General features: G+C 47.6%; 1 protein-coding gene across 1 annotated transcript in view; it reads right to left on the bottom strand.

Moving 5' to 3' along the window:
• Positions 1-25,036, bottom strand: part of LOC138473339 (disintegrin and metalloproteinase domain-containing protein 9-like) — a 526,235-nt gene that overhangs the window by 224,879 nt on the left and 276,320 nt on the right. The window contains exon 11 of the mRNA XM_069612014.1: positions 11,456-11,580. Coding sequence (XP_069468115.1) covers positions 11,456-11,580 — 125 coding nt within the window. The remainder of the gene's footprint in view (positions 1-11,455; positions 11,581-25,036) is intronic.

The raw sequence follows: 25,036 nt of genomic DNA, 5'->3' as shown, positions 1-25,036 counted from the left end.
GCAAGACAAAATGCGAGGTCAGAGAGTTCGTTTTCAAGCTCGGCAAGTGGACCTCTACGCTTGTCGAGCCAGGTCGTTTCCCGAAACAGGTTCCATTAAGTTGTTGTCAGAGGCACCAACCACCTTCCTAGGAGGTTTTACCGGACAATCACGAAGAAAGTGACCGGAAGCCCCGCAATAGAGGCATAGTTGCTTTTGTCGCCTTCTCTCACGTTCCTTCTGAGTTAACGGCCCCTTAACTCCCCCTATTTGCATAGGTTCCGAAGCTTCGGTATTCCTGGGGTTTACGAGGGTTCTGATCGGTACTCGGGTTTCAAACTTGGACCGATCTGCTTTCCTATTCTGAAGTCTGTGATCCAGTTGTACCACAAAGTCAATATATTCTGCGCAGCCTTGGGGTGGATTCACTACTTGGGCCAGAATGTCTTTTAGCTCTCCGCGCAGACCCCGGTGAAATAAAGTGATCCTTTTATTTTCAGGCCATCCGGTTTCCACCACCAGTCTGTTAAAGGAGGCTATATAAGACAAAAGATCTTGACTACCTTGTCGTAGAGATAGCAGTTTGTTGTCAAGGGCCTGTCCCTGCGAGTGTCGAGCGAACAACCTTTCCATGCTGGCCTGAAAGCCCTGAAAATCCTGGAGAATTGGATCGTTCTGGTTCACCAAGGGAACAGACCAATCGGCAGCACAGCCACTTAGGTACGATAACACGAAGGCCACTTTGGTCCTATCATCAGGGAAGGCTCTTGGTCTGCATATAAAATGTAAGCGACATTGGTTCATAAAAATGGCATATTTCTTTGGGTCCCCCGCAAAACGTTCAGGCGGTGCTAAAGGCATGGATCCCGGCAGATTGATCTGAACAGGGTTACTCGAACCCAACGAAGTGGAAATTCCCCCGGGACTAGGTAAAGGAATTTGTCCAGCCTGACTCTGTAGCAATCGTTTGGCCAGGTCATCAGTTTGTTCCTTGGAGAGAATGAGTTCTCTTTTGAGGGCATTAGTCTCTTGGCGAGCTGAGTGTACCTCTGCCCTTAATTCCCCCCCACAGCTGGGCCAGCTGGTCTGTCTCAGAAGTCTCCATAGCGCCCGGGTGGGAAATTGTGGGTAGGCTTCGCGTTCTGTTACGCTCACCTGACTCCCACGGAGGCGCTGGCCAGGATCGTGCTGCTGTGACCTCTTCTAAGGTGTTGCGCGGGGCTCAGAAGATGGACTGGACCGGACTCCCAACTCCTGCTTGTCCGGCTTGCAAAAGTATCCTTCTGTAGGCGAGAATAAGGGATTAACTGTCTGCGGGGAATGCTACCAGCCTCCCCCTTCCCCTCTCACCCTCCTCAAAACCCTTCTGTGCTTCCCGTGGCGTCTCACCTTAGGGTCTTGAAGGGCGAGCTCTCCTTCCTGCTTCTGATGCAGGGGCGCGTTGGTATCCAGTTACTTCACTGGATTCTTGGTTTTATGAGAACCAAACTTGCTTGGCTTCCAGGTAAGTTCCTTGAAAGGTTCCTCTTTTGTCCTTGCATCAATATGCTAATGTCAATGTCTTTTTCCCCATAGGGGCCGGGGTACGGAATGCCGGGGAAAAGGCACCGACCTGAGATGCGAGGTGCAATCCCTGTAGAAATCAGGTAAGTCTAGATGAGCGTTTTTGGGTAATGTGTTTTCATTCGCTCATTGATGCTAATGTCTTTTTCCCCATAGGGGCCGGGGTCCGGAAACGCCTGGATGCGGCGCGGACCCGAAATGAAGAGGGAATGACCCAACAGGTAAGTCTTAACATGGAGGTTTAGGTTTCCTCATTCCCTTCTCTCTCTCACCTTTGCTCTTGTCTTTTTCTCCCTAGGCGTGGAAGCATGGCTGCGAATCCGGGTGATCGCTGCTGAATATGGAGGCGCCCTGTGAAGGTGAGTGGAATGCGGCGCTGCGGCGGTCGATGCGATGTGCTTTTAAATTAAGTGTCTTCCTTTGCAGGATCGTCGGCGAGCTGACTCCGGAATGCGGATCTTGCAGGTAAAGTCTTTTCCTTCTCCTATTCTCTCTTTCTCTTCCTTTGTAGGTGATCAGGATGCTGGCAGGCGTGGCAGAAGTCCGAATGCAGGAGCAAACACGGTGAGCGTCCAGCTGCTAGATGCAGAACAACGCGAAGCATGTGCTGCTCTTCGGGTGTGGTTTAAATAGCCTGTAAAGTAGTTCCAGGTATGTATCCTTCCACTCAGGTATGTATTCTTCCTCTGACCACACCCGAGTGATAAAGTAGTCCAAAAGATAAAGTAGTCCCATTCAGTCCTCAAGAGGGCCTGGATGTAGCAGCACGGTCTGCTTCAGGTAAGTGCACATTAAAATACTTACACACATGTCTTGCTTTATGAGCCTGGCGCCTAAGGCGCCAGGACTGGGGTCCAGAATGAGCCTGGCGCCGAAGGCGCCAGGACTGCGTCCAAAAGGCCCCAACTTGGGCCCGCTGAGACGTCCTTGGGGAAAATGATGTCTGCCTCTGTGGTTGCTGGGCTGGGCCTGGCTCCTTGGGGGTAGGCATCATGACAGTTTCGGTGCCGTGGCCGGGTCTGAATCCTGATTGTGCTTTTCAAGGTAATTCTGAATTTGTACATTAGCCACTCAATCTAAAATGTGTAATAGAAAGGGCACTGTGGTGATGGGCCTATAGTTGGTTGGGGAGTTAGGGTCCAGCATAGGTTTCCCCCTTATAGCAGGCAGTGGAGTGTCCCGGGTGTGGGGGAAGATGTGTTCTCTGGGGGAAGAGTGCGAGGAGAGGTTTTCATCCGTTGGAGCTTTCTCAGTTGGTATGCAGGCATGCCTAGGTAAAGGGAGTTAGAGTAGTCTAACTACTAGAGGATGATGGCCATAATTGCGAAAACTCAATGGGAGAGATCAGGACAAATCTGCTTGAGGATGCGGCCGGGATGTGGAGGTGGAAGATGCACAATCTGGAGAATGCGTTGATGTGAGGAGAGAGGGTCCGCTCTGAGCTAAAAGTGCATCCCAGGTTTTTGACCGAGAGGATTCAGTGGGCGCAGGTCGTAACGAATGCGGCTAAGAGATAGGTTGGGGAATTAGAGCTTTTTTGACACAGATTAGGATGTCAGTTTTTCTGGGGTTGAGGAGCAGGCGGTTGCTTGTCATCCAGAGGTCAATGTCTGAGAGGCAGGATGCCAGGTCTAGGAGGGGTGAGGAGGGGGGGTTGGAAATCTTGAGGATGATCTAAGTGTCGTCGGCATAGTTGTAACTGGTGAGACTGCATGAATACATGAGCTTTGGGAGAGGTGAAAGTTAGAGGTTGAAGAGAAGGGGGAAAGCGAGGCTCCCTGGGGGACTGGGCAGGGGGCAGATGTGAAAGGATGGAGAGAGCCGATTTGAGAGTGGTCAAAAAGGAAATAGGAGATCCATCTGAGTTCAGAGTCCCAAATGCCTATGTCAAAGTCTGTTCGTGAGGATAGAGTGGTTAATCGTGTCGAAGGCTGCTGAGAGGTAAAGGAGGATGAGCTCAGCGCAGCCCTCAGAGTCTGTTCTTTTCAGGTCATCCCAGATAGAGACCTGGGAGGATTCAGTTCCATGGAGAGGTGTGAAGCCAGACTCGGAAGGGTCAAGCAGGCCGTGAACTCCAAAACTCGAGATATATATCGCTCAGCCCTGATCTGTATGATCATCATTTTAAACACTTTCTGGCTAGGTTCATCTCGTCGAAGATGTGGAAAGTGTTTGTAAAATATGTAGACAGTGGTTTACAAAAGTATTCCTTTTTGCAATATCTTTTAAAGAGGTGAACCCCTCAGTGTTTTATCATCTGTTTGATTTCTGTATTAAAGTATTATGCAACGATTTAATTTTTAATGCCTTTGTAGGCTTTTTGTTGATTTAGTCCATCCATTTTGTGAATGCTCCTAAAAAAGCAACATGCGAAGGAACAGTAGGGAAGTGTGAGGGGTCAATAATGTGAGGCGGACAACTGCTTGTAGATTCCTCAAAATAGGCCATTTTATTAAAGAAAATATAATTAAATAATATCTTGCTTGCCCTACTCTACAGAGGAATTCCCTACCTAGTCTAAAGACTAAGGCAACATTCTGTAGCATGGGAAAAGTGGCCCTCAGTCGAAACAACCAATATACAAAGAAAAGTATATAACACAGTAGAATAAACCATATAAACACAAGATCTTATGGCCTTCTCTTCTCCTGGGTAAACTCCCTTCCACAGGCTTCAAAGTCACTTCCAAATGTTCAACCAAACAAAAATCCACTGGTAGCCACTCCTTATCCTTGTATGAAAGATATCCTTCTAACTTCCAGGAAGAAGAATAGCACCAATGGTAATCCTGGTTATGATGATCCCTGGTCTCTACTTCTGGATAAATCGTCAGTCCATAGAAAGTGCGATATTCGTTGATTATCCATAATATACACTTCTTGACAACCTCTTCTGTTACAACTTCACAGCTGGTATATTTGTCAGGATGTTCTACTACTTCTGCTTTCACAACCACACTCTTAATGATGGAACTTTGAGAACAGCTGCCTTGGAGTCATAGCACAATATCACTTTGATGTGACTGTCTACTAACAATTTGTATATATACACAACAGCGAGACTGATTACCCCTCTTAATGCCACCTTACAATTAGAGTGATAATGCTTGCAAACTAAACAAACATGGTTACAATGACCCATATTACACACAAAAGATGTGATAGAGTACACACTATACTTCTACAAAAAACTGATTAAATTATCACCACATAAGATACAGTAAATTCTTTAGGATGTAACATGAACAGACGTTTAGACTTCATTATTTTGTCATGGTTGACACAGATAAAAATATAGACTAAAACAAGGTACACGAATGGGACCACAATACACAATGGACCAAATCACAACAATGAAAAGAACAACAAGGGGAGTTAGATGAAACAGCACTAATACTAGATCAACATTTAGTTTCAAACCAAGACACTTAGTTAGCATTTAGTTTCAAGAGGGAAGAACCCAGAATTATTACTGTGGGCATCTTAGATTGTCGACATGTTTCGGCCTGTTTCAATGCATTAGACACTACCCCTAGTGTCTTTTAACTCACAAGTTTAGGGCTTTCGAAAATAGGGTAGTTGAAGACATACAAGTCCTGCTTAAGACCAAAAATCGTCATAAAGATAATATGTCAAGTAAAGAGAACAGCTTTACAAACTTTACAAAACAACTACTCTTTCCTCGTCAAACCTGCTGACAAGGGAGGTGGGGTAGTCCTGTGGGACAAAACCTTTTATAAAACTCAGGTTGGCTTACAACTCAGCAAACCGGTGTTCTACCGGAAACTAGATCGAGATCCAACACCTCGGATCCGTGAGTTCAGACTTAACGGTGAAAACATAATAAGGAACACACAATCCATCAAACCTATTACCTATCAACCTATTGCCGGTCAAATAGTATAGCGAGTAGAGCGCTCGCTTTGGTATCAGTGCAGAGCCTGCTGATGCAGGTTCGAAACCCGGCAGGGCCAAACTCAGCCTTTCACCCTTCGAGAGGTCGATAAATGAGCATCACACACCGTGGGTAATAATAAACAACGCTCAGATGCCTGAGGGTTCGTAGCGCTATATAAATGCTAAATTATTATTATTATATTTCAGGCAGTTTCTAAGGTTTAAAGTTGACCCAAAACCTTGCTTTCTCGTATAATAGCAAAGAATGCAGTTCAAGCTTATATCGGGAATGATAATTAGGCACAACCGATTTCCCTTCTTACTCTGCTACTTGTAACTCGTGTATGGAGAGTGTTCGGTATTCGCAAAGGTTTGGGAAGCGGTCTCTTAACTTCGAGACATGCGACTGCTGCATTTTATAACAAACAGTCTTGGATATATAAACAATGGGTTAGATTCTCACCTGAACAATCCTCTTCAATGTTATACGCTAGTGCTGCAAATTAATTGATGAGAAGACTTTCAATACAACAGTCACGGTTTTCTCGCATTCACTTCCAACGTGAGTCAATTAATAGCTGGTTACAGTTACAGGCAAGCCACGCGCAGTGCATCTGAACGCTATGCTTCATTGTCACTGGGCCTGCGGGTCGCACTGCTTTCCCAACTTTCTCCACTTCTTCTGCTACTTCTGCACTGCCCCTCTCCAGCACGGGTGTCTTTGATCCGGCCACTGGCTTTGGGAGTTTCCTTTTCTCCTGAGACCATCGGCTCGCCTTCTGCCTCTCGTCTCCTGCAGCATTTCATGGCTCTTTAATCACTGCAACGAGGCTCACATGGGGAAAACTCAGACTTCTGCACATCTTCCACTGTGCAGCCTCTGCAATTGGGAGATTGACAGGAAAGGACTTCTAAGAGCTTGCAGGTGAAATCTGCTGTCTCCACGCTCCGGCATCCGTTCCATCCTGCCACGTTCCTGTGATGTACCAGCCTTGTGACCCTTCCATAATACTGCTACTCCAGCCAGCCTTCCAGTCCTCGTTCCAGCTCCTTCTACTACTCCTCCTCTTTGCCTGCAGCCTTTAATGCCTCCCGGCGTGCTGAACAGGCTGCAGGTGTGAGCCATTAGGTTCAATTGCCTGACTCCTAAAATGGCTGCTAGGATTGATTGCCTGACTACTATACCTGCATGCCTCTTCAGCCATCTTCTTCGTCTCAGACCCTTTACAATTCTGGGACCTGTACCTTTTCCTACAAAAGTTAGGTTTTTCAACTTCAGCAATCTTTTTAAAGGTAGATCTTATTCCCTTAATATTTTTCACAGAGGGGCTGCGAGATTAAACTTTTCCAAAGAAAGATGGTGTGGAGAAGACAATTTCATAATCCTTTATCTTGTACCTTTGGGTAAAGGTCTTGCTTTTCTTATAATGTGCTCTGAACTTTTAAGGTTAGATCTCACAACCTTGGATCTCATATCAGAGTGAGAGACATTACACAATGACAATAAGCCATAACCAGAGTAGTTACAGTGGAAGAAGTCTCTCTGACAGAGGAAGAATACTGTGCCTCATCCCACAGATTTCCCTCAGTACTCTGGGCCCTGTCTCAGAGACTTGGGGTAGGCTAGGGCTGCACTTCTACAGTTTATTACATGTTACTGGGCCTACCTGCGAGATAACACCATTTGCTCCTTACTTTGAAAAGTTTGCATTAACGGTCTATGTTCTGTTCTAAAGTCCTTTAAAAGTCGTGTGTAATCCATATTGGTGACCAGATGCGGGATGTACATGTGTGCTAAAGTATGTACCTACCTTATGATATTTAAAGTGTGCCTTAGTGTAGTCTGGTTTTAAAATAGTGTTATTTTTAGAACTTACTTCTGTGGGTCTTTTACTTCCCTGTTACTTCCCGGTTCCCATAGGTGTTAACTGTACTACAGAACAGTGCCCTTTCGTCCTTGGTCATGCTACTACAGCGTGGGACTTTGCTCATTTGGGGTTTTAAGAAACCCTGGTAACCCTTGGTTGGCTTTTCCAAGTCCTATCCAAGATAGATAATTTGAAAAACCCTCCGAACAAGAACTATGTTTGCTTTTAGTTTGTGAACATTGAATATTATTTTCCGTCTCTTTATGGGGTTAAATCCTTTTAGGTTCCATTAAATCATGTTAAGCAACATTGGTTGTTCTAAGAGTGGCTGAGCTTTCCGGATCCATCCCCCATCCCCCCTTGGTGGTGTGCGCTGTTAGTTAATGAGCGCCTCCAATACTCTATGACTGTTGTTCATTTTCTTGGGATGACCACGGTCAGAGATGACAAATATGGATAGACTACAACGTGGGAGTAGATGCGGAGGTGGGGTGAGATGCAGGGACAGGAATGGACCACTGCATGAAGTGCAGATAGAGAACATGACAAACCTGCTGATAGCCGGATAGGCTATCGGAACCAGAACTAGACAGAGAGGCATAGAAATCCGAAAGACGGATGTTCTAGTTGAATGTCTCACCTCCCAGCAGATAAAGATGGCTGCTCCAACCAGCTTGAGTTTCTTGCACATGAGGATAAGTCATGCCTAGGTTGTTTTTTATATATTTTATCAGACTCGTATTAAACTAACCATATTTAGGGAAATCTGTTTCCACCTCTTAATCTTTTCTGCAGCCCCCTCTGAAGTCTATGGGGTTTGATGTCAACGTGATAGGTTATAATGAGGCTATTTGGAGATGGTGCGTGGGGCGTGATTGGTCTGTGGGGATGTGTGTGGTGTTTGCTGGGAGTTTGTGAAGTTTATGTGATCAGTGCTTACAGAATGTGAGACTATGAATGTAATTAATATATTAAGCGGCCCTCTCTCAGGCACTGTTTGAACGGTCATGCCCTACATATGGTCATCTCCATGTATGTACTCTTGCGTAACGCATATGGGGCATATACATCTTTTTTATTGTACAACATTTGCCCTTCTGCGTGTTCTTTATGAGGCTTATATGGTCGAACCTTGGAACACACTAATATATGAGAAATACTTCAACTTTAATACTGTTCAGCTTATTTTGGAGGTTAGGCGCACAGCTCCTCTTGGGTGTTCCGTGGTAGCGACCTTGCAAGATCAGGCTTTGTCCTGGATATCGACGGCTGACTCCATTTGGATTTCCATGCCTTCTGGGTTGAGTTCATTCAGGAAGTGTACCAAAGAATTGGGACCTGTGAGAAACCTAGAGGTGTTCTCCCTATGAAACCCCTAGGGATCCAACACCCAGGTGGCCAAGGGTGGGCCATTGCTGTTGGAGTCCAACCCTTTGGGATGACCTCTGGGAACATTGGAGAGAACTCCAAAATACAAATACAGACTGGAGGGAAAATATCACACCCAGTTAAACATCCCCTCTGCAGGATATTAACCACAATAATGCCACTAGGTGTCTTTGTATTTATTTTGTTTATATAGCGCCTTACACCAAAGCGCTGAACATTTTAACAACTTGATACATAAAACATTATAACAGTAGCAAATTACAGTAATGAATCCGTCCAACAAAACAGTGAGAAGAGAAATTAAACTGGAGGGAAGAGGGAGAGCAGAGCAGTAGAACTGAGAGGAAGAGGGAGGGGTGAGGAGGAGAAGGGGGAGGGAAGGAAGGGGGAAAGGGGGTTAGAGTGGGAAGGAGGGAGAGGGGAGGGAGAGGATCAAGGGGAAATAGGAAGGAGGGGGAGCAAGGATGGAAAGGGGCAGGAAGAGCAGGCCAGCGTGGGTTGCAATGGAGGAGCAGGAGGAGCAAGAGAGCAGGCACGGGAAGGACGGTGTAGCAGAGCATTGATGAGAATTGTCAAGAGTGTGTGCAAGGTGAGGCATTGACTGCTAAGAGAAGTGGCACTTGGGTGTGAGAGTGCATGCAAGGTAGGTGAGTGAGATTAAGGGTGGGAGTAGGGGAGTGTGACTGGGGTGACTGGGAAAGTGAAAGGTAAGTGACTGTGGAGAAAGTGGGTGGAGTATGGGGGGAGGGGTGTAGTAGTGTGGAGTGGAGTGCAGTAGAAAGATAATGTAGTGGAGTGTAGCAGTGGAAGTAGTAGGGAACAGAGGGAGGAGAGAATAGAGTGGAGTGCAAGAGAGTAGGCATGGGTAGAAGGGGGCGTAGTGGAGAGATGAAGGAGAGAATAGCAGAGTGGAGTGGGAGGAGAGAGTAGTAGTGGGTAGTAGAAGGGGAGAGTAGTGGAGGGAATAGCAGAGTGGAGTGGGAGGAGAGAGTAGTAGTGGGTAGTAGAAGGGGAGAGTAGTGGAGGGAATAGTGGAGTGGGAGGAGAGAGTAGTAGTGGGTAGTAGAAGGGGAGAGTAGTGGAGGGAATAGCAGAGTGGAGTGGGAGGAGAGAGTAGTAGTGGGTAGTAGAAGGGGAGAATAGTGGAGGGAATAGCAGAGTGGAGTGGGAGGAGAGAAGTAGTGGGTAGTAGAAGGGGAGAGAAGTGGAGAGAATAGAGTGGAGTGGGAGGAGAGAGTAGTAGTGGGTAGTAGAAGGGGAGAGTAGTGGAGGGAATAGCAGAGTGGAGTCGGAGGAGAGAGTAGTAGTGGGTAGTAGAAGGGGAGAGTAGTGGAGGGAATAGCAGAGTGGAGTGGGAGGAGAGAGTAGTAGTGGGTAGTAGAAGGGGAGAGTAGTGGAGGGAATAGCAGAGTGGAGTGGGAGGAGAGAGTAGTAGTGGTTAGTAGAAGGGGCGAGAAGTGGAGAGATGGGTGAGAGAATAGGAGAGTGGAGTGGGAAGAGAGTAGTAGAAGGGAAGAGTAGAGGAGAGTAGGATTGGAGGGTGGAGGTTGGTAGTAGAGAGGAGTAACAAGGGAAAGTGGTGGGTTGGAAGAGGGGGCGTGAGGAAGAGAGTGAGGAGAGGCGGAGGGTGGAGTAGCAGGAGGAAGGATGGGAGATAGAGTGAGGGAGAGGAGAGGAGAGGATAAGGGTGTGAGAGGGAAAGGGCAAGCGAACCCTGGGTATTAGCTGGAAAGCTATTGTGGTTTCTGAGGGATCTGGGTTAGGATTCACCTGATTTTGACCGAGAGAGGGCGAGAGAAAGGGGGTTTGCCCTTAGACCATCATGACCAGCCAGTCAGTCAATGTTTAGAAAATAGGGGTTACCAATCTCTAGTGACCATCCCCTAGGGTTTAGGGGAGCCTGGGCTGGGGTGGAGGGAGCCCCCCAGCAGAGACAATGCTTAATGAGCACCTCCAGAAAAACATGAATAAAACCCCGGGACCTTCTTTGTTAGTTGTTGTGTTTTTGAGGCCATCTGTGACAGGTAACACATCACAAAATGACCTAGCTACAAGGACAGCAACAGCATACAGGAGCATTTTGCAAAAGATCCACGATGTCTGCACACACAAGATATGGCAGCATGTGAAGCGCTGCTCTGAGAGTTTTGAGAATCGGGCTATGACGCGAGTGCATGGAAGGGGCACCAGGAAGCGACGCAGGGGGCATCTGAGTGGAACCTCTCTTGCTCTGCCACTGCACCCAACTCGTGGGAAGGACAGAGTATAGGAGGACAAGGGAAAGCAGGAACTGTGGGAGGAGACCTGTAGAATGCGGGGCCTTGGAGAGCTCACACTAACGAATAAAGAGCAGGATTCTTACCCAAGACCTCTGTGGCTGTGCGCCCATTGGGATATTCAAACGAACACGCATTTTTGAGGCGCCATCATGGACAGGATGGCCTAAACCTGTGGAGCCTTCTACTAAGGTGGAAGCGGCCAAGCAGTGCGGCTTGTACTGCACTGCTGTGACAGTGGTGCAGAACTAGTGCAGCACTGGCATTAGAGCCCACTGCGGGCAAGTGCACAATCGCCGGCATTGGAGCTGTCGTAGAGGTACTACAGAGGTGTGCAGAAGGGGCCGAGGTGACCCATAGGCAAACCAGTGACACCTCTATCCAAGGTCCTACACCTTCAGTGCCAAACACCTCCTGGCCCTTCATATTCTTATAATGACATCTCCCCTTCCCCCATTAGGCCCACCACAGTCAGGCTCCTCACCTGTCAAAGCTGCACATGATGTACTTGGTTCCACAGATTTTATCGTCGTGGTTCATGCCGAGGTTGTGGCCGAGTTCATGAGCAAACACAGTGGCGTGTGATGCTGGGCTGCTCCCACTACTGAACTGGGAAAAGTGAAAAGATACTGGTTAGTTGAGAACTGCGGGATCAACATCTTCAATGTTGGACAAGAAGAGGTCCGGAGGAGAGTCTGCGACACTAGGCGCTCCACAAGAACTGCTGTAAGAAGGGTGAGAGCTGGCAGTGGTCGCACAAGAGAGACAAGGTGCTCAGGAAAGCAGGCCAGATGGCTAGAGTGGCGTCTCCCAAGGAGAGGAGAAAGGGGGTGTGACACTAGGTGCTCCACAAGAACTACTGTAAGAAGGGTCAGAGCTGGCGGTGGTCGCACAAGAGAGACAAGGTGGTCAGGAAAGCAGGACAGATGGCTAGAGTGGCGTGACCCAAGGAGAGGAGAAAGGGGGTGTAACACTAGGCACTCCCCAAGAACTACTGTAAGAAGGGTCAGAGCTGGCGGTGGTCGCACAAGAGAGGCAAGGTGGTCAGGAAAGCAGGACAGATGGCTAGAGTGGCGTATCCAGAGGAGTGGAGAAAGGGGGTGCGACACTAGGCGCTCCCCAAGAACTACTGTAAGAAGGGTCAGAGCTGGCAGTGGTCGCACAAGAGAGACAAGGTGCTCAGGACAGCAGGAAAGATGGCTAGAGTGGCGTGTCCCAAGGAGAGGAGAAAGGGGGTGTGACACTAGGCGCTCCCCAAGAACTACTGTAAGAAGGGTCAGAGCTGGCAATGGTCGCACAAGAGAGACAAGGTGCTCAGGACAGCAGGAAAGATGGCTAGAGTGGCGTGTCCCAAGGAGAGGAGAAAGGGGGTGTGACACTAGGCACTCCCCAAGAACTACTGTAAGAAGGGTCAGAGCTGGCGGTGGTCGCACAAGAGAGACAAGGTGCTCAGGACAGCAGGACAGATGGCTAGAGTGGCGTGTCCCAAGGAGAGGAGAAAGGGGGGTAACACTAGGCACTCCCCAAGAACTACTGTAAGAAGGGTCAGAGCTGGCGGTGGTCGCACAAGAGAGGCAAGGTGGTCAGGAAAGCAGGACAGATGGCTAGAGTGGTGTATCCAGAGGAGTGGAGAAAGGGGTGCGACACTAGGTGCTCCCCAAGAACTACTGTAAGAAGGGTCAGAGCTGGCAGTGGTCGCACAAGAGAGACAAGGTGCTCAGGAAAGCAGGACAGATGGCTAGAGTGGCATATCCAGAGGAGTGGAGAAAGGGACAATGAAGTCTGCGACACTAGGCGCTCCCCAAGAACTACTGTAAGAATGGTCAGAGCTGGCGGTGGTCGCACAAGAGAGGCAAGGTGGTCAGGAAAACACTACAGATGCCTAGAGTGGCGTGTCCCATGGAGAGGAGAAAGGGGGTCGACACTAGGCGCTCCCCAAGAACTACTGTAAGAATGGTCAGAGCTGGCAGTGGTTGCACAAGAGAGGCAAGGTGGTCTGGAAAACAGGACAGAATTTCTTACCAAGAGTGGATTGCCACTAGCCGTTGGCTAGTGGCAAGTGCACATCTTGAGTCCTGATCATAGGGATTAGTCTAGCGATGGAAGACATTTAGAGACAGATACAGAGCATTTAGAGATAGTTAGGAAGACATTTAGAGACCGTTTGGAATTCTTCTAGTGATATGGAGACCTTTAGAGACAGTTACAGAGCGTTTAGCGATGGATAAGGTTTCGTCTAAAAATCCTTCTCTGCCAATTTTAGTTCAGTCTCTCATTCCTTTCCTGTTCAAAATACGTGTCCCTATGGTTTACTCTCTTGTCTCGGGAGGAAAGCTCAGGGGAACATGTTCGAGTTGGAAGACGACACAGAGCAACACAGGTTTGATGCCCAGGTCCGCGCTTAGAAACCTCTGGGTATTAAGCGCGTTATAAATAACCAATCAAATCATATCAAGTTGCTACATATCTTCATCATCCATATCTTCTATCGGGGTATCAATACAGAGTTCGTCCCTTACAGGCGCCTGAACCCATTCTTATGTTTGTTACTAAAGGCCTTATTTCTGCTGGTCCCTCCAAGTAAAGTCAGTGCTCTTGATCTTTCGGAGGCCATTCGCATGGTTGACCACCTTAGCCTTCTGGTTACCCTTTCTTCTTTGGGTGTCTCTGTGGTTTCCTCACACTTTTCAGAACACATCTTTTCCATTTCTTGGGCTGGAAAGCTTTCGTCGTTCTTTGATTTGCAATGTGGTGTTCCCCAGGGATCTGTCCTTGTCCCCCTTCTCGTCTCACTAGCTACATCTCTTCTCTTATATTGGGGCATCCTTTGTTCTTTCCTGTCATTTTTAGGTAAACAACTTCCAGATCCTTTCTCCTTCCCTGAATCAACTAATCCCCCACAACCTTCTCCCTCTGCTCTTTTCTTTCCTAATTTTCTTCTTGCTTTCTTTCTCTCTGCTCGCAGTGTAAGCCTCAATTGCGAGCCCCTTCTTTGCTTTTCTGTCCAAAATTCCGTATCACTCCTTCTTGTCGCGCTCAGCTTCACAATATTCGTAAAGCACTTTCTTTCCTTTGCTGCCTCTAAGCCACTAGTCTCTACTCTTGTCTTCTCCCTCGTTTATTGTTTTGCTCTGTTACTTGATTTCCCTGCTCATCATCTGGCCCTTCTCTGTTTGATATTTAATGCCTCTATTCACACTCTCTTTCCTTCTATCCCGATGACTCAATTCCCCCTTCGCTTCCTTTTCGCTCTTGGCTTCCTTTTGAATCTCGTCTCCCTTTTCGTTTTCTCTCCATTGTGAGGAAACTGCCCCTTACCTGTTTATCCTCTTTAATTTCTATGCATGTGTCTTCTCGCACCAGTCTTCTTGTAGTTCTCAAACCTCGCTCCTGCTTTTGATCTTTCTCGTTGCTTGCACCTCAGCGCTACAATTCTTTTCCTCTTTCTATTTGATTTTCTCCTACTTTAGCTGTATTGCTCTCTCGTCTTAAAACTCACCTGCCAACCTCCCTCGCTTAAAAAACTGCGACTCAAAGGCATTTTTGTAACCGTCATCTAATTGTAGTGCCAATGCTAGGTAGAGCGCTTTGGCGATAGTGCTATAGAAATTTAAATATAGATACAAATACATTTAGCAATAGTTTGGGTTGCGTCTAGAGATAGTTGGAGAGACATTTAGAGGTGCTTGGGGTGCCATTTTGAGAGTTCTGGGGAAATTACAATTACAGATAAGAAGATTTAGAGATAGTTATTGTTTTGCTTTGGTGTTGAGCATTCATATCAGTCTGCAGCTTCTAAGCACTGCACTGGGTTTCAAACCCATGTTTCACATCATTGCCTTGTTTTGAAGGCAAGTGTGTTGCCCCTGCACTATCCTCCCAGCCTAGTTAGGGAGACATTTACCAAAATGTAGGGGCATTTAGAGATAGCTAGGGAGAGCATTAGAGTCAGTTGGTAAAGCGTCTACGGATAAGCAGATGTTTGGAGATAATTAGGGATACACCTAGAGATAGGTAGAGATAGCTAGGGAGAGCATTAGAATCAGTTGGTAGAGTCTATGGATAAGTAGGCGTTTGAAGATAATTAGGGATACGTCTCGAGATAGGGATCGCATTAAGAGTCAGCTGGTAAAGCGTCAACAGAAAAGTTGACCTTTGGAGATGATTAGGGATACGCCTAGAGATAGGGAGAGATAGCTAGGGAGAGCTTTAGAGTCATTTGGAAAATCATCTACAGATAGGTAGTGTGAGAAACCTGAGGACATTCTCACTTCTACTCCCTTTGGATTCTCTATGCAGGTGGCAATGGAAAGGCCATCGATTTTGGATCCTACACCTGGGAATGGAAATTGAGGGAGGATCACCTGGAAAGAGGGTCCTCGGGGATTGGAAATGGGATACCCAAGGGTGAGACACAGTATTACAGATCTTCCTTTTCAAAAGGAATTCCTATATACCAAAGAAGGTAATGGGATATTGTTCATCTATTCCCATGATCTTTGAGAAACGGTAGGAACCAGGATTATACCAGACAGGTCAAAAAAAGGAAGAGGAAGGGTAGAGATGAGATACACAAGAATAAATCTTAGTATCCCTGTTATCCCCAGGATAGTCACCCAGATCTTTATGGGAAATTATAAATGTGTTTCACTTCTCTACCACTCAACTGTATGAAAATACTGAGACGAAGAAGAAACAACTAGGAGCAATGAAGATTACCACCATTGCCCATTCAGGGACAAAGAAGAGGCCTGAAGGTCAGGCATGTCCCACTAATTAATGAAATCATGGTCAGGCAAGGCAAACCCTTGACAACCACCTGTATCCTGTTAGCCCAACAGAGGGGTATAACAGCTGTGGCAGCAGGCAGAACAGAGAGCAGGGGTCAGAGCACATAACAGAGCGGGAGAACCAGAGTGGACACCGAAGGAGAGGAGAAGCTGAGACACCAGTACGCCAGAGGAAATCTTTGGGATCCCGCTGCACTGGGAATGCGGGTTGGAGATCCCACCCATGGTGAGGCGAGCAGCAGGCGCTTTATGCAGGCGGAGGCAAAGCTCCATTCATTAGCCAGCGAGTGTGAAGAGAAGCGCCCAGCTATTTGGCGATTACTCAGGAGGAAGAAGCAAAGCGAAGGAGCTGCCAGAGGACCTGCTGAAACTGGGTAAGTGTCAGACACACTTATAATACCCAGGGCGCTCAAAGGAGGCTGTGCAGATAATCACAGTCCATGTTTTATGACCAAAGAGCACAAACTAAGTGAAAGTAACGTCCCACATTGAATGAAACTGAACACGTTACTACTATTGAATACGAACTGAATGAAAGTGACGTTCCACATTGAATGAAACAGATTACGTTACTTCTATTGAATACCGGGCTGAACGAAATATACTGAATCCAGTGAAATAAGTAAAAGCTATATATCGCAAAGAACGAAAGGACTACATTGCTCGTATTATAGAGGGAATTGAATATAACAAGTGAAAATAACTATTTTTGAATGTCGTAGTGATTGAATTGAACGAAAGCACATTTATTGAACTCTGAAATACAGCAACTAAGCAGAGATTCTATTTTGAATACAGAACTGAAAGGCAGAAGTCAAAAGACATTTTATATATGAATGCAATGGTATAAACTGAACCAACCTTAATGAACATTGAAGTAAAAATCAAAAGGAAGCTAAACGTCCCTACATTATAGGATATACGAGTGTGTTAAAACTGAAGCTACACTTAAGAAACTGGTGGTTAAGTCGAATATTGAACTTCGAAGGAAACCTGAAAGTTCCTGGTTGCGCGACCTATGATAGGTGGACCGTGTGGACTGAAACTGTGCGAAGATCAGGAAACTACCACTTGTGATCCAAGGATGATGGAAAAGTGAATGTTATGTTCCTGGTTACGTTACCTGTAATGGGAGAACACTGTGGTCTGAAACTGCACCTTTACCAGAAAAATCATGTATGTCAACAAGGAAGCTTTCTGTGATGAAAGCAGGAAAACAACCCTTGATAATCTTCAGACTTCTGGAAGGGAACCCTGGGTTGTGTCAGTCTAGTTCAAAGTATCAAAGATTCAAGATATTTCCTTTCGATATCGACATTAAGCTTGGGGGAAGGAAACCCTGAGCTTTTGGTGTTACTTTGGAACTGTGTTGACCTGGTGAAAGGGCACACTCATTTTCTATAAAACTATTTCCTCAGACATTGAAAGGAGGAGAGATTGAACTTTGTGGTGAACTTAATGACATTTGGGAGAGAAGGCAGAGAATTAAGCAAGAGCTGGAAGTAGTTCAGAACTTTATGTTTGGAACACTATTTGATTTATGGTCGATGTCCTTACACATGTGTTTGTATTAGTTGCGAGAGCAAGTATAGGATTTTGACACAGACAGATTTTTATGTTGAACCTACTGACATCAACGTTCCTTCGTTTCTTTAGGTATGGAAATCCGACCTTAGTATAGGGCAAGTTAGACTTTTATTTAATAAACTTTGAATCTGTAATCTGTGTCTCCTTCCATGATGACAACCTTACAGTAGACATTTGGAGATAGTTGGGGATACGTCTGGTGATGGGAGAGATAGTAAGGAAGACATTAAGAGTGCATTTAGAGACAGGGGACAATTAGAGATAGTTGAAAATGTTCTACAGATGGGTAGACATTTAGGATAGAAAACGTTCAGAGAAAGGTCACATAATTTAGAGGTGGTTAGGTAGGTGTTTGGAGCTAGTTACTGACAGCAATGAATATATTGAGAGCCAATTAGGGGGATCTCTAATACACTTAGGGAGGACTTCAGAGATTACACCGAAGGAGTATAGAAATACGTATGGGGAGGTACAGATAGTGGTAATTTAGATGTATTTATTTGAAACTTGCTTGAAATTATATAGCGCCTGTATCCGAAGTGCTTCACAAATCTAGAAACACAGTAACAATTGGAGAATATTCAGTACGTCTGAAAGAAACAAAAGAAGGGATCACAAAGCAGCAACTAGAGTCGTCAATAAAAGTAACAAGTTAACCAGCAGAAGAAAGTACATTTTAAGACACTTTTGGAAGACAGAGTAGGAGAAGAACAAATAACCAACGTTAAAGCAACTTGGGGGTAAGTAATTTAAAAGGCTGAATCCTAGAAGAAATGCAAGGATGATGAGGAGTAGAAAGAAAATAATGGGAAATAGGAAAACAGTAAAACTGAAATTCAAAAAGCAAAGGAAGAGAAAGCCATCTAAGATGAGATAGAGACGGAGAAATAGTTTAGTTTAGGGATAGTGAGAGGATGAGAGGTGTTGGAGTTCAGAGCTACTTTAGGGGTGAGCAGAGATGTTAAGGGATACTTAAGGTTGCCTAGGGATGTGATCGGAGAAGATTAGGGAGAATTTTAGAAATAGTTATGGAGAACTTTAGAGAATTTAGGGAGCAGCCTAGCACAAGAAGACAATTGGAGATAGTTATGGAGGAGTTCCGAAATAGGGAAGGGCACCTCAAAAGAGATACAGGGGGGGACCTGGCTCTAATTTCACAGTCATACACGACGTTTGTTTGTTTATTTATTTGATAATGCGCACCAAACCCTCAGGTAGCAGGGCGCAACAGTTACAAGAATATTTGAATCTTAGTTACAAGCATGTGGTTATTACAATACATACATACAATACATACAATACATACATTACATATATTCATGGTACATAGAGTTTAGGTAGGAGGGTAGAGAGTCTAGGATACAAGGTAAATATATTAACAGAATATTATAAACAGAGTCAAGAGTGGCGTTCAGTAGTGGGTGGAGGTGGAGGTTTATGAGATATCCTTACTGCGGAGCCAGTTCAGAAGGTTGCGTCTAAATCTAGAGTAGGGCTGGTCCTCTCTCACGGCACTGGGTAGTGCATTCCAGGCAAGAGCAGCTTTGACTGGGAAGCTAGCTCCTGCAGCTTTGGACAGCCTGAACCTTGGAATTTCTAGGCAAAGATGGTTGGAGGCTCTAGTGTGGTGAGTAGAGGTTCTTCTGGTCAGTCTGGTGGAGATACAGGGAGGCGCGGCATTGCTGAGTACTTTGAAAGTAAGGGATACCGTTTTAAGGAGTATTCTGTCGCTACTTTGTAGCCAGTGGTGGTCTTTTCTAATGTTAGATGCATGCTCTCTGGATGGGGTATGTTCAGAGCTGCTCTTAGGGCATTATTTTGCGTATTTGCATTTTGTTTATGATATTTTTGTTAGCGCCTGCATATAGGGCATTACAATAATCAAGCTTGGACAGGATTAGTGCATTGGCAAGCGTAATGCAGTTTGTTTTGGATAAATAGGGTCTGCAGGCCCTAATCAATTTACAGGTATAAGCTGTAGAAGAAGCCATCGAGCTAACTTGTTTTTTGAGAGATAATGTGGAGTCAAGGTAAAAAGCTAGTGTTTTTACCTCTGTTACTACTTTGATTACGTTGCCATCGATGTTAAATGCAGTGTAGCTGGGGCTGAGTTTTATTTAGGTTCGAGACAGAACCCAGAATCAGGATCTCAGTTTTGTCGTCATTCAGGCAGAGACCATGTGAGGCCATCCATGCCTGAATGAGGAGGTATATCCTGTTTACCAAAGCCGTGTCTTATGCAAAATTGTCTGAAAGGGGTATGAGGATCTGGGTGTCATCAGCATAATTCATGTATGTGACACCCAGTGTGTCAAGTTTGTCAAAGAGTGGCTTGGTAAAGATGTTATACATTGTCGGTGAGACGCATGGACCTTGAGGAACTACACAGGTAATTTGGATTGGGTCTGCTGAAGCTGAGGGGGAGAACACTCATCGTACGGTTAGCTAGGAAGGATTATACCCAGGCTATAGCATCACTAGAGAAATGTGCAGCTAATGCTAGGTGTTCGCATAACACTGCCCGATTCACCAGGTCAAAGGCTGCCGATAAGTCGAGGAGGAGTAGCATAGCTGTTTTACCTTTATCCTTCAACTCGTCGATTTGTGTCTTTTTTTTGAAAATCGATTTTATTAGGTTTCCTTTGTGCATTACGAGATTACATTATTACATTGCATTTATTAATGTGAGTTAACATATAGAAAAAACCAAACGCAACACACCCCTTACCCCTCCCTCCTTTTCCCTCCCCCCACCCCCCTTCAGTTCGAGCGTTCATAGCATAGGTAGTTACTTGCGTAACGGGCTCTTTTAGTGATAGAGGCGGCAGTGCATTGTGCGTGTGGCACGTCAAAGTCATGCGGATCAAACGGGTTCAGTTCACAACCGGGTCCTTGGGCCATGGTCCCGTGTCCTTGGGGAGGAGGGGGATCCCTCAGCTCAGCCACCAGGTCCTAGACCACTCGGCCGTATTTGTCAAAAAAGGGGAGCCAGATTTCCTCGATGTTGGACTTGGACTCATCAAGCAGGTGTGTGAGGAACTCCATGTCGTAGATGGCTCTTACTTTGGTCACCCAGGTTTTTTCCCCTGGCATTTTCGGGTGTTTCCATTTCTGTGCCAGGCAGCATCTAGCTGCTACCAGCATCACCTGGAGCATGTGGTCTTGAGTGCTATCCTGGTCCTCCCCGTTGCTAATCCCGAAAAGGAGGAGCCAAGGGCAGGAAGCTCGTTCGATCCCATCCACCCCTTTAATCCAGGCCCGCACCTTGTCCCAGTATTTCTGAACCACTGGGCATCCCCACCACATGTGGATATAGTCACCTCTTTCTGTCTTGCATTTCCAACAGTGTGGGTCATATCCTGGCCGCATTCTAGCTATCCTTTGCGGGGGGTAGTGCCATCTGTGTAATATCTTGAGGGCCTGATGGCGATATTGGAGGGAGGATGTGGACCGATTAGCCCGTCTACACATCTCTGTCCATCTCTCGTCATCGATTTCCTCGCCTAGGTCCCTACCCCATTGCGTGCGTGCTGGTGGTGGGTCTCGGGGGATAGAGAATAGAAAGAGCTTGTATAGGCGAGAGATTATCCCCTTGGAACCCTTTGCGGTCAAAAGGAGCTTTTCAAAGTCTGTGAGTTCCCTCCTGAGGGTATCGCCCCAAGATGGCTCGGTGAGGACACCCTTGAGCTGAAGATAACGAAACGGGGAAAGCGTGCCTATTCCCAGGGCTTCCTCGAGGTCCTTCAGGGGGAGGAAGGAGCCCCCCACCCACAGTTGGCCGGTCCTACTAAGGCCCGCCTCGAACCACGTCTGGTAAGCTGCTGGTTCCGCTATTTTGGCCAGGAAAGGGGGGCCCATATACAGCTCAAGGGGAAGGGCCATGTCGTGAGCCATCTGTAGTAACCTCCCTCTCTCCATAGGGACCACAATACTTTCAGAATCGGGTGGTTCAAGACGGTTCTGGGGATCGTACTCCTTGGGACCCAGAGCCATTCCTCTAGTGTGACAGGCGCCAGGGGCCTATTGTCCATGGCTACCCACTGTTTTTTCGTTCCCGGTGTGAAGTGATCGACCAGGATCCTCAACTGGGATGCCCTATAGTACGTCTCGAGGTCGGGGTAGCCCACCCCCCCATCCTCCTTGGTCCTAGTCAATACCTCATACGAAATCCTGTGTTTTTTGCCCTGCCAGAGGAATCTAAGGAGGATTCGTTTTGTTTCATCAAAAAAGGCCTTGGGGACTTGCACCGGGAGCATTTGGAAGAGAAACAGGAATTTTGGGAGAATCACCATTTTTATGAGATTAAGGCGTGCCATCCATGAGAGACCCGTTCCCGCCCACCTTTCTATGTCCCTCCTGATTGCTGACCAGAGGGGGGGGAAGTTGGCCCCATACAGGTCTTCAAGGTTACGTGTGATTTGGACTCCCAAGTAACGGAACCCCTCATCGTTCCGCTTGAAGGGGAGGTCCTCCACAAAGGCCACCTCTGTGTCCGGCAGGTTCCCACCCACAAAGGCCACCGATTTGTCCAGGTTGACTTTGTACCCCGATAGTTCTCCATACCTTGTGAGGCCCTGCAGTAGCCGAGGGATTGTATGGGACGGTCTGGTAACGTAGAGCAGGGCGTCGTCCGCAAAGAGCCCGATTTTGCAGTGCATATCCCCCATCTGCACACCACTGATGGCCATGTCATTGCGGATCGAGATTGCCCACGGTTCCATCACCAATGCGTAGATTAACGGGGACAGGGGGCATCCCTGCCTCGTACCACGTTCAAGGGGGAATTCTCTAGATTCAATCCCGTTTGCCACTACTCTGGCCAGAGGGGAGGAGTAGAGCGCGGATATCCATCCCAACCACCTTGGACCCATCCTCCTTCATGAAAGCCTAACTGATCCTGTCAAAGGCCTTCTCCGCGTCGAGAGCCAGTAGGAGTGTGCCTTCGTTTCTGGCCTCGGTTGTGGCTAGTATATGAAGTGTTTTCCTTAGATTATCGGAACCCTGTCTATTAAGGACGAATCCCGCCTGGTCTGGATGTATCAGGCGTGGGAGGGAATTTTCCAGTCTGGAGGCCAGGATCCTAGCAAAAATCTTGGCGTCTAAGTTGAGAAGTGAGATGGGTCTGTAGGACCCACAGACCGCCCGGTCTTTACCAGGTTTGGGTATGACGGTGATGAGGGCCTGTAAGAAAGACGGTGGGATTGTGTCGTTGCCCCTAATTTGATTAAACAATTTAGTCAGGGGCTTCACTAGGGTGGATTGGGTCTGTTTATAAAAATCCGCTGTGTAGCCGTCAAGGCCTGGAGCCTTTCCGGCCTTCAGTCTCTTAATGGCTCCCTCCACCTCCTCCTCTAGGATTTCCCCCTCGAGGGCCTCTAAGTCTTGGTCGGTCAGTTTGGGGAGGGGGTGTTCTGCCAGGTAGGAGGCAATATCCTCCTGTGATTCGCCCACTTGCCTAGAATAGAGTTTGCTGTAGTAATCAGCAAAACATTCCGTCACTTCCTGCCGGTTCCCATGAATTCTGCCTTCCTCGTCGGTTAGCTGGGTAATCCCTCTCTTCGCTCTACACCCCCTCGACCTCTGTGCCAGTAGAGTGCCTACCCTGTCGCCCTGTTCATAGTATCTCTGTTTGGTATATCGCATCCTCTTAACCACCTCACCTATGAGAACCGTATGGAGCTCCTGTCTTTTGCCCTGCATCTCGTCCAATAGTGCCCTCCGGTCCACCCCCGGGACGCCCAGTCTGGCCCGCAGGATCTGTAACTCCGCTCGGAGTCTGCTCTCGACCAGGCCCCTCTCCCTTTTTCGCCTCGAGCCCTCCGCTATGAGGAGACCTCTGAAGGTGGCTTTCCCCGCTTCCCATACCGTGGACATGTCCGTCTCCCCGGTGTCGTTTATCTCGAAGTAGGCCAGCATTTCTTGTTTCATGAAATCACGGAATACTGGATCCCTAAGGAGCGTGTCGTTACACCGCCATCGAGCCGATCTCGGGGCGACGGGCAGGGACCAGTTAGCTACAAGTAATTCGTGGTCCGACCATGTTATGGTCTCGACCTTTGGCTGGGTTACCGCCCCATCCCCCTCCTCTGAGGCCAGCAGAAGGTCGATTCTGGTGTAGGTGCAGTGTGGGGGAGAAAAGAATGTGTAACCACCCTGGGCCGGGTACGCCTTGCGCCAAACGTCTACCCAGTAGTGATCCCTCAGGAGGTTTTGCAAAGCCAGGTTGTCCTTAGTGATCCCCTTGGGTGTCCCACCTCTAGCGGACCACCAATCCAGTTGGGGGTCGGCTATGAGATTAAAATCCCCACCGAGAATCATGGCCCCCTCAGCCCATTCATCCATGACGCCAAAGATCCGTGTGAGGAAGTCTACTTGACCCGAGTTGGGTGCGTATACAGTGGCAAAAGTGACTCGTTGCCCCTCGCAAAGCCCCTTGACGCCTAGAAATCGACCCCCAAATCCTCTCTTGGTTTCCACCCCCGTGAGTTGGAGGGCCCTTCCCAGGAGAATGCCCACCCCCTCCTTCTTAGAGGTCGGATGTGAAGCCCAGTAATTGCTGCCGATATCTTTCCCCATGATTCTGGACTCTCTCCCACGCTTGTAATGTGTTTCCTGTAGGAATAGGACCGTCAGGTGTTGTTTACGGAACATATTACCCGTGAGGGACCTTTTATTTTGAGAGTTTAGACCCTTGACATTCAACGTGCCCACCTTCCCTTCAATCATTGTCATCATTCCGGGTGTGCATTCTGAACCCCTTGTGGTGATTGAATTTTAGAGCCCATTGCCAAGCGTATTCCTGCGGTTTGAACTGAATTTCCCCCTGAACCCCTCTAACTGCCCCATTGTCCCTCCTACCTCCTTCCCCCTTATTCCAAACCCCCCTCCCTGTACCCTCCCTCCCCCCACCCCTCCCTTGAAACATAAGGCGTTCGTCCACTTTCCCCGACATATGTTGGGGTTGGTCAACGAACCACCAAGGACTCTAACCCCAGCCCCGGGGTTTTCGTGTGTTTGGAGAGTCGCAGATCGCAAACTTGATTCAGGTCGGCCCCTTTAGGCCTTCGGTACACATGGCCGAGATAGAATTCTGGGACCCGGAGCCCCCCCCAGGCCACCAACCCATAACTTGAACCTCGGACATGGGGCAACACAAATAAACAGTTAACTTTTTAACAAAACGCTCTGCCGACCCATAGTCCAGCGGGCTAAACACAGCGCCGCCGCGGCGCCCATTCAAGGCAGTTCGTGGGCCCAGGGCCTCCAGCGCCCGCACCCCGAATCATCTCTCACCTCGTGATTTGCTCCACCTCCAATCGAACGCTATTATCATGAATTTGGGTGGTCTTCCAGGTTCGTCGACGGGTGTCTGGTTTTCCGAAACTTTCGGGCCCCCTTGACCTTAGATTTCCCGCTGTGATTTCCTAGTCTGTCGGGACCCCTGGGGGGGTCCCGTGGTCCTCCCTCCTGGGCGCCTGAGTGGCCCGCCCGGTCGTTCACCAGATCATCCGTGGCTCCCCGTATGTCTTCCTCCGACATCAGGTGGTGTTTCTCACCTAGCCACTCAAACTCCCGGTAGAAGGGGTGCCCCCACCGATATCGGACCCCTTTTCCCTGCAACCATCTTGTAAATGTGCCACATTTCCTCCTCATTGACAGGGTTAGGGCCGATAGATCTTGAAAGATGG

The sequence above is a fragment of the Ambystoma mexicanum genome, chromosome 8 (genome assembly GCF_040938575.1).
Source record: "Ambystoma mexicanum isolate Mex_15411 chromosome 8, UKY_AmexF1_1, whole genome shotgun sequence".
Lineage (NCBI taxonomy): Eukaryota > Metazoa > Chordata > Amphibia > Caudata > Ambystomatidae > Ambystoma > Ambystoma mexicanum.
The sequence above is the reverse complement of the archived record's forward strand: the minus strand, read 5'-3'. Positions and strand labels throughout refer to the sequence as shown.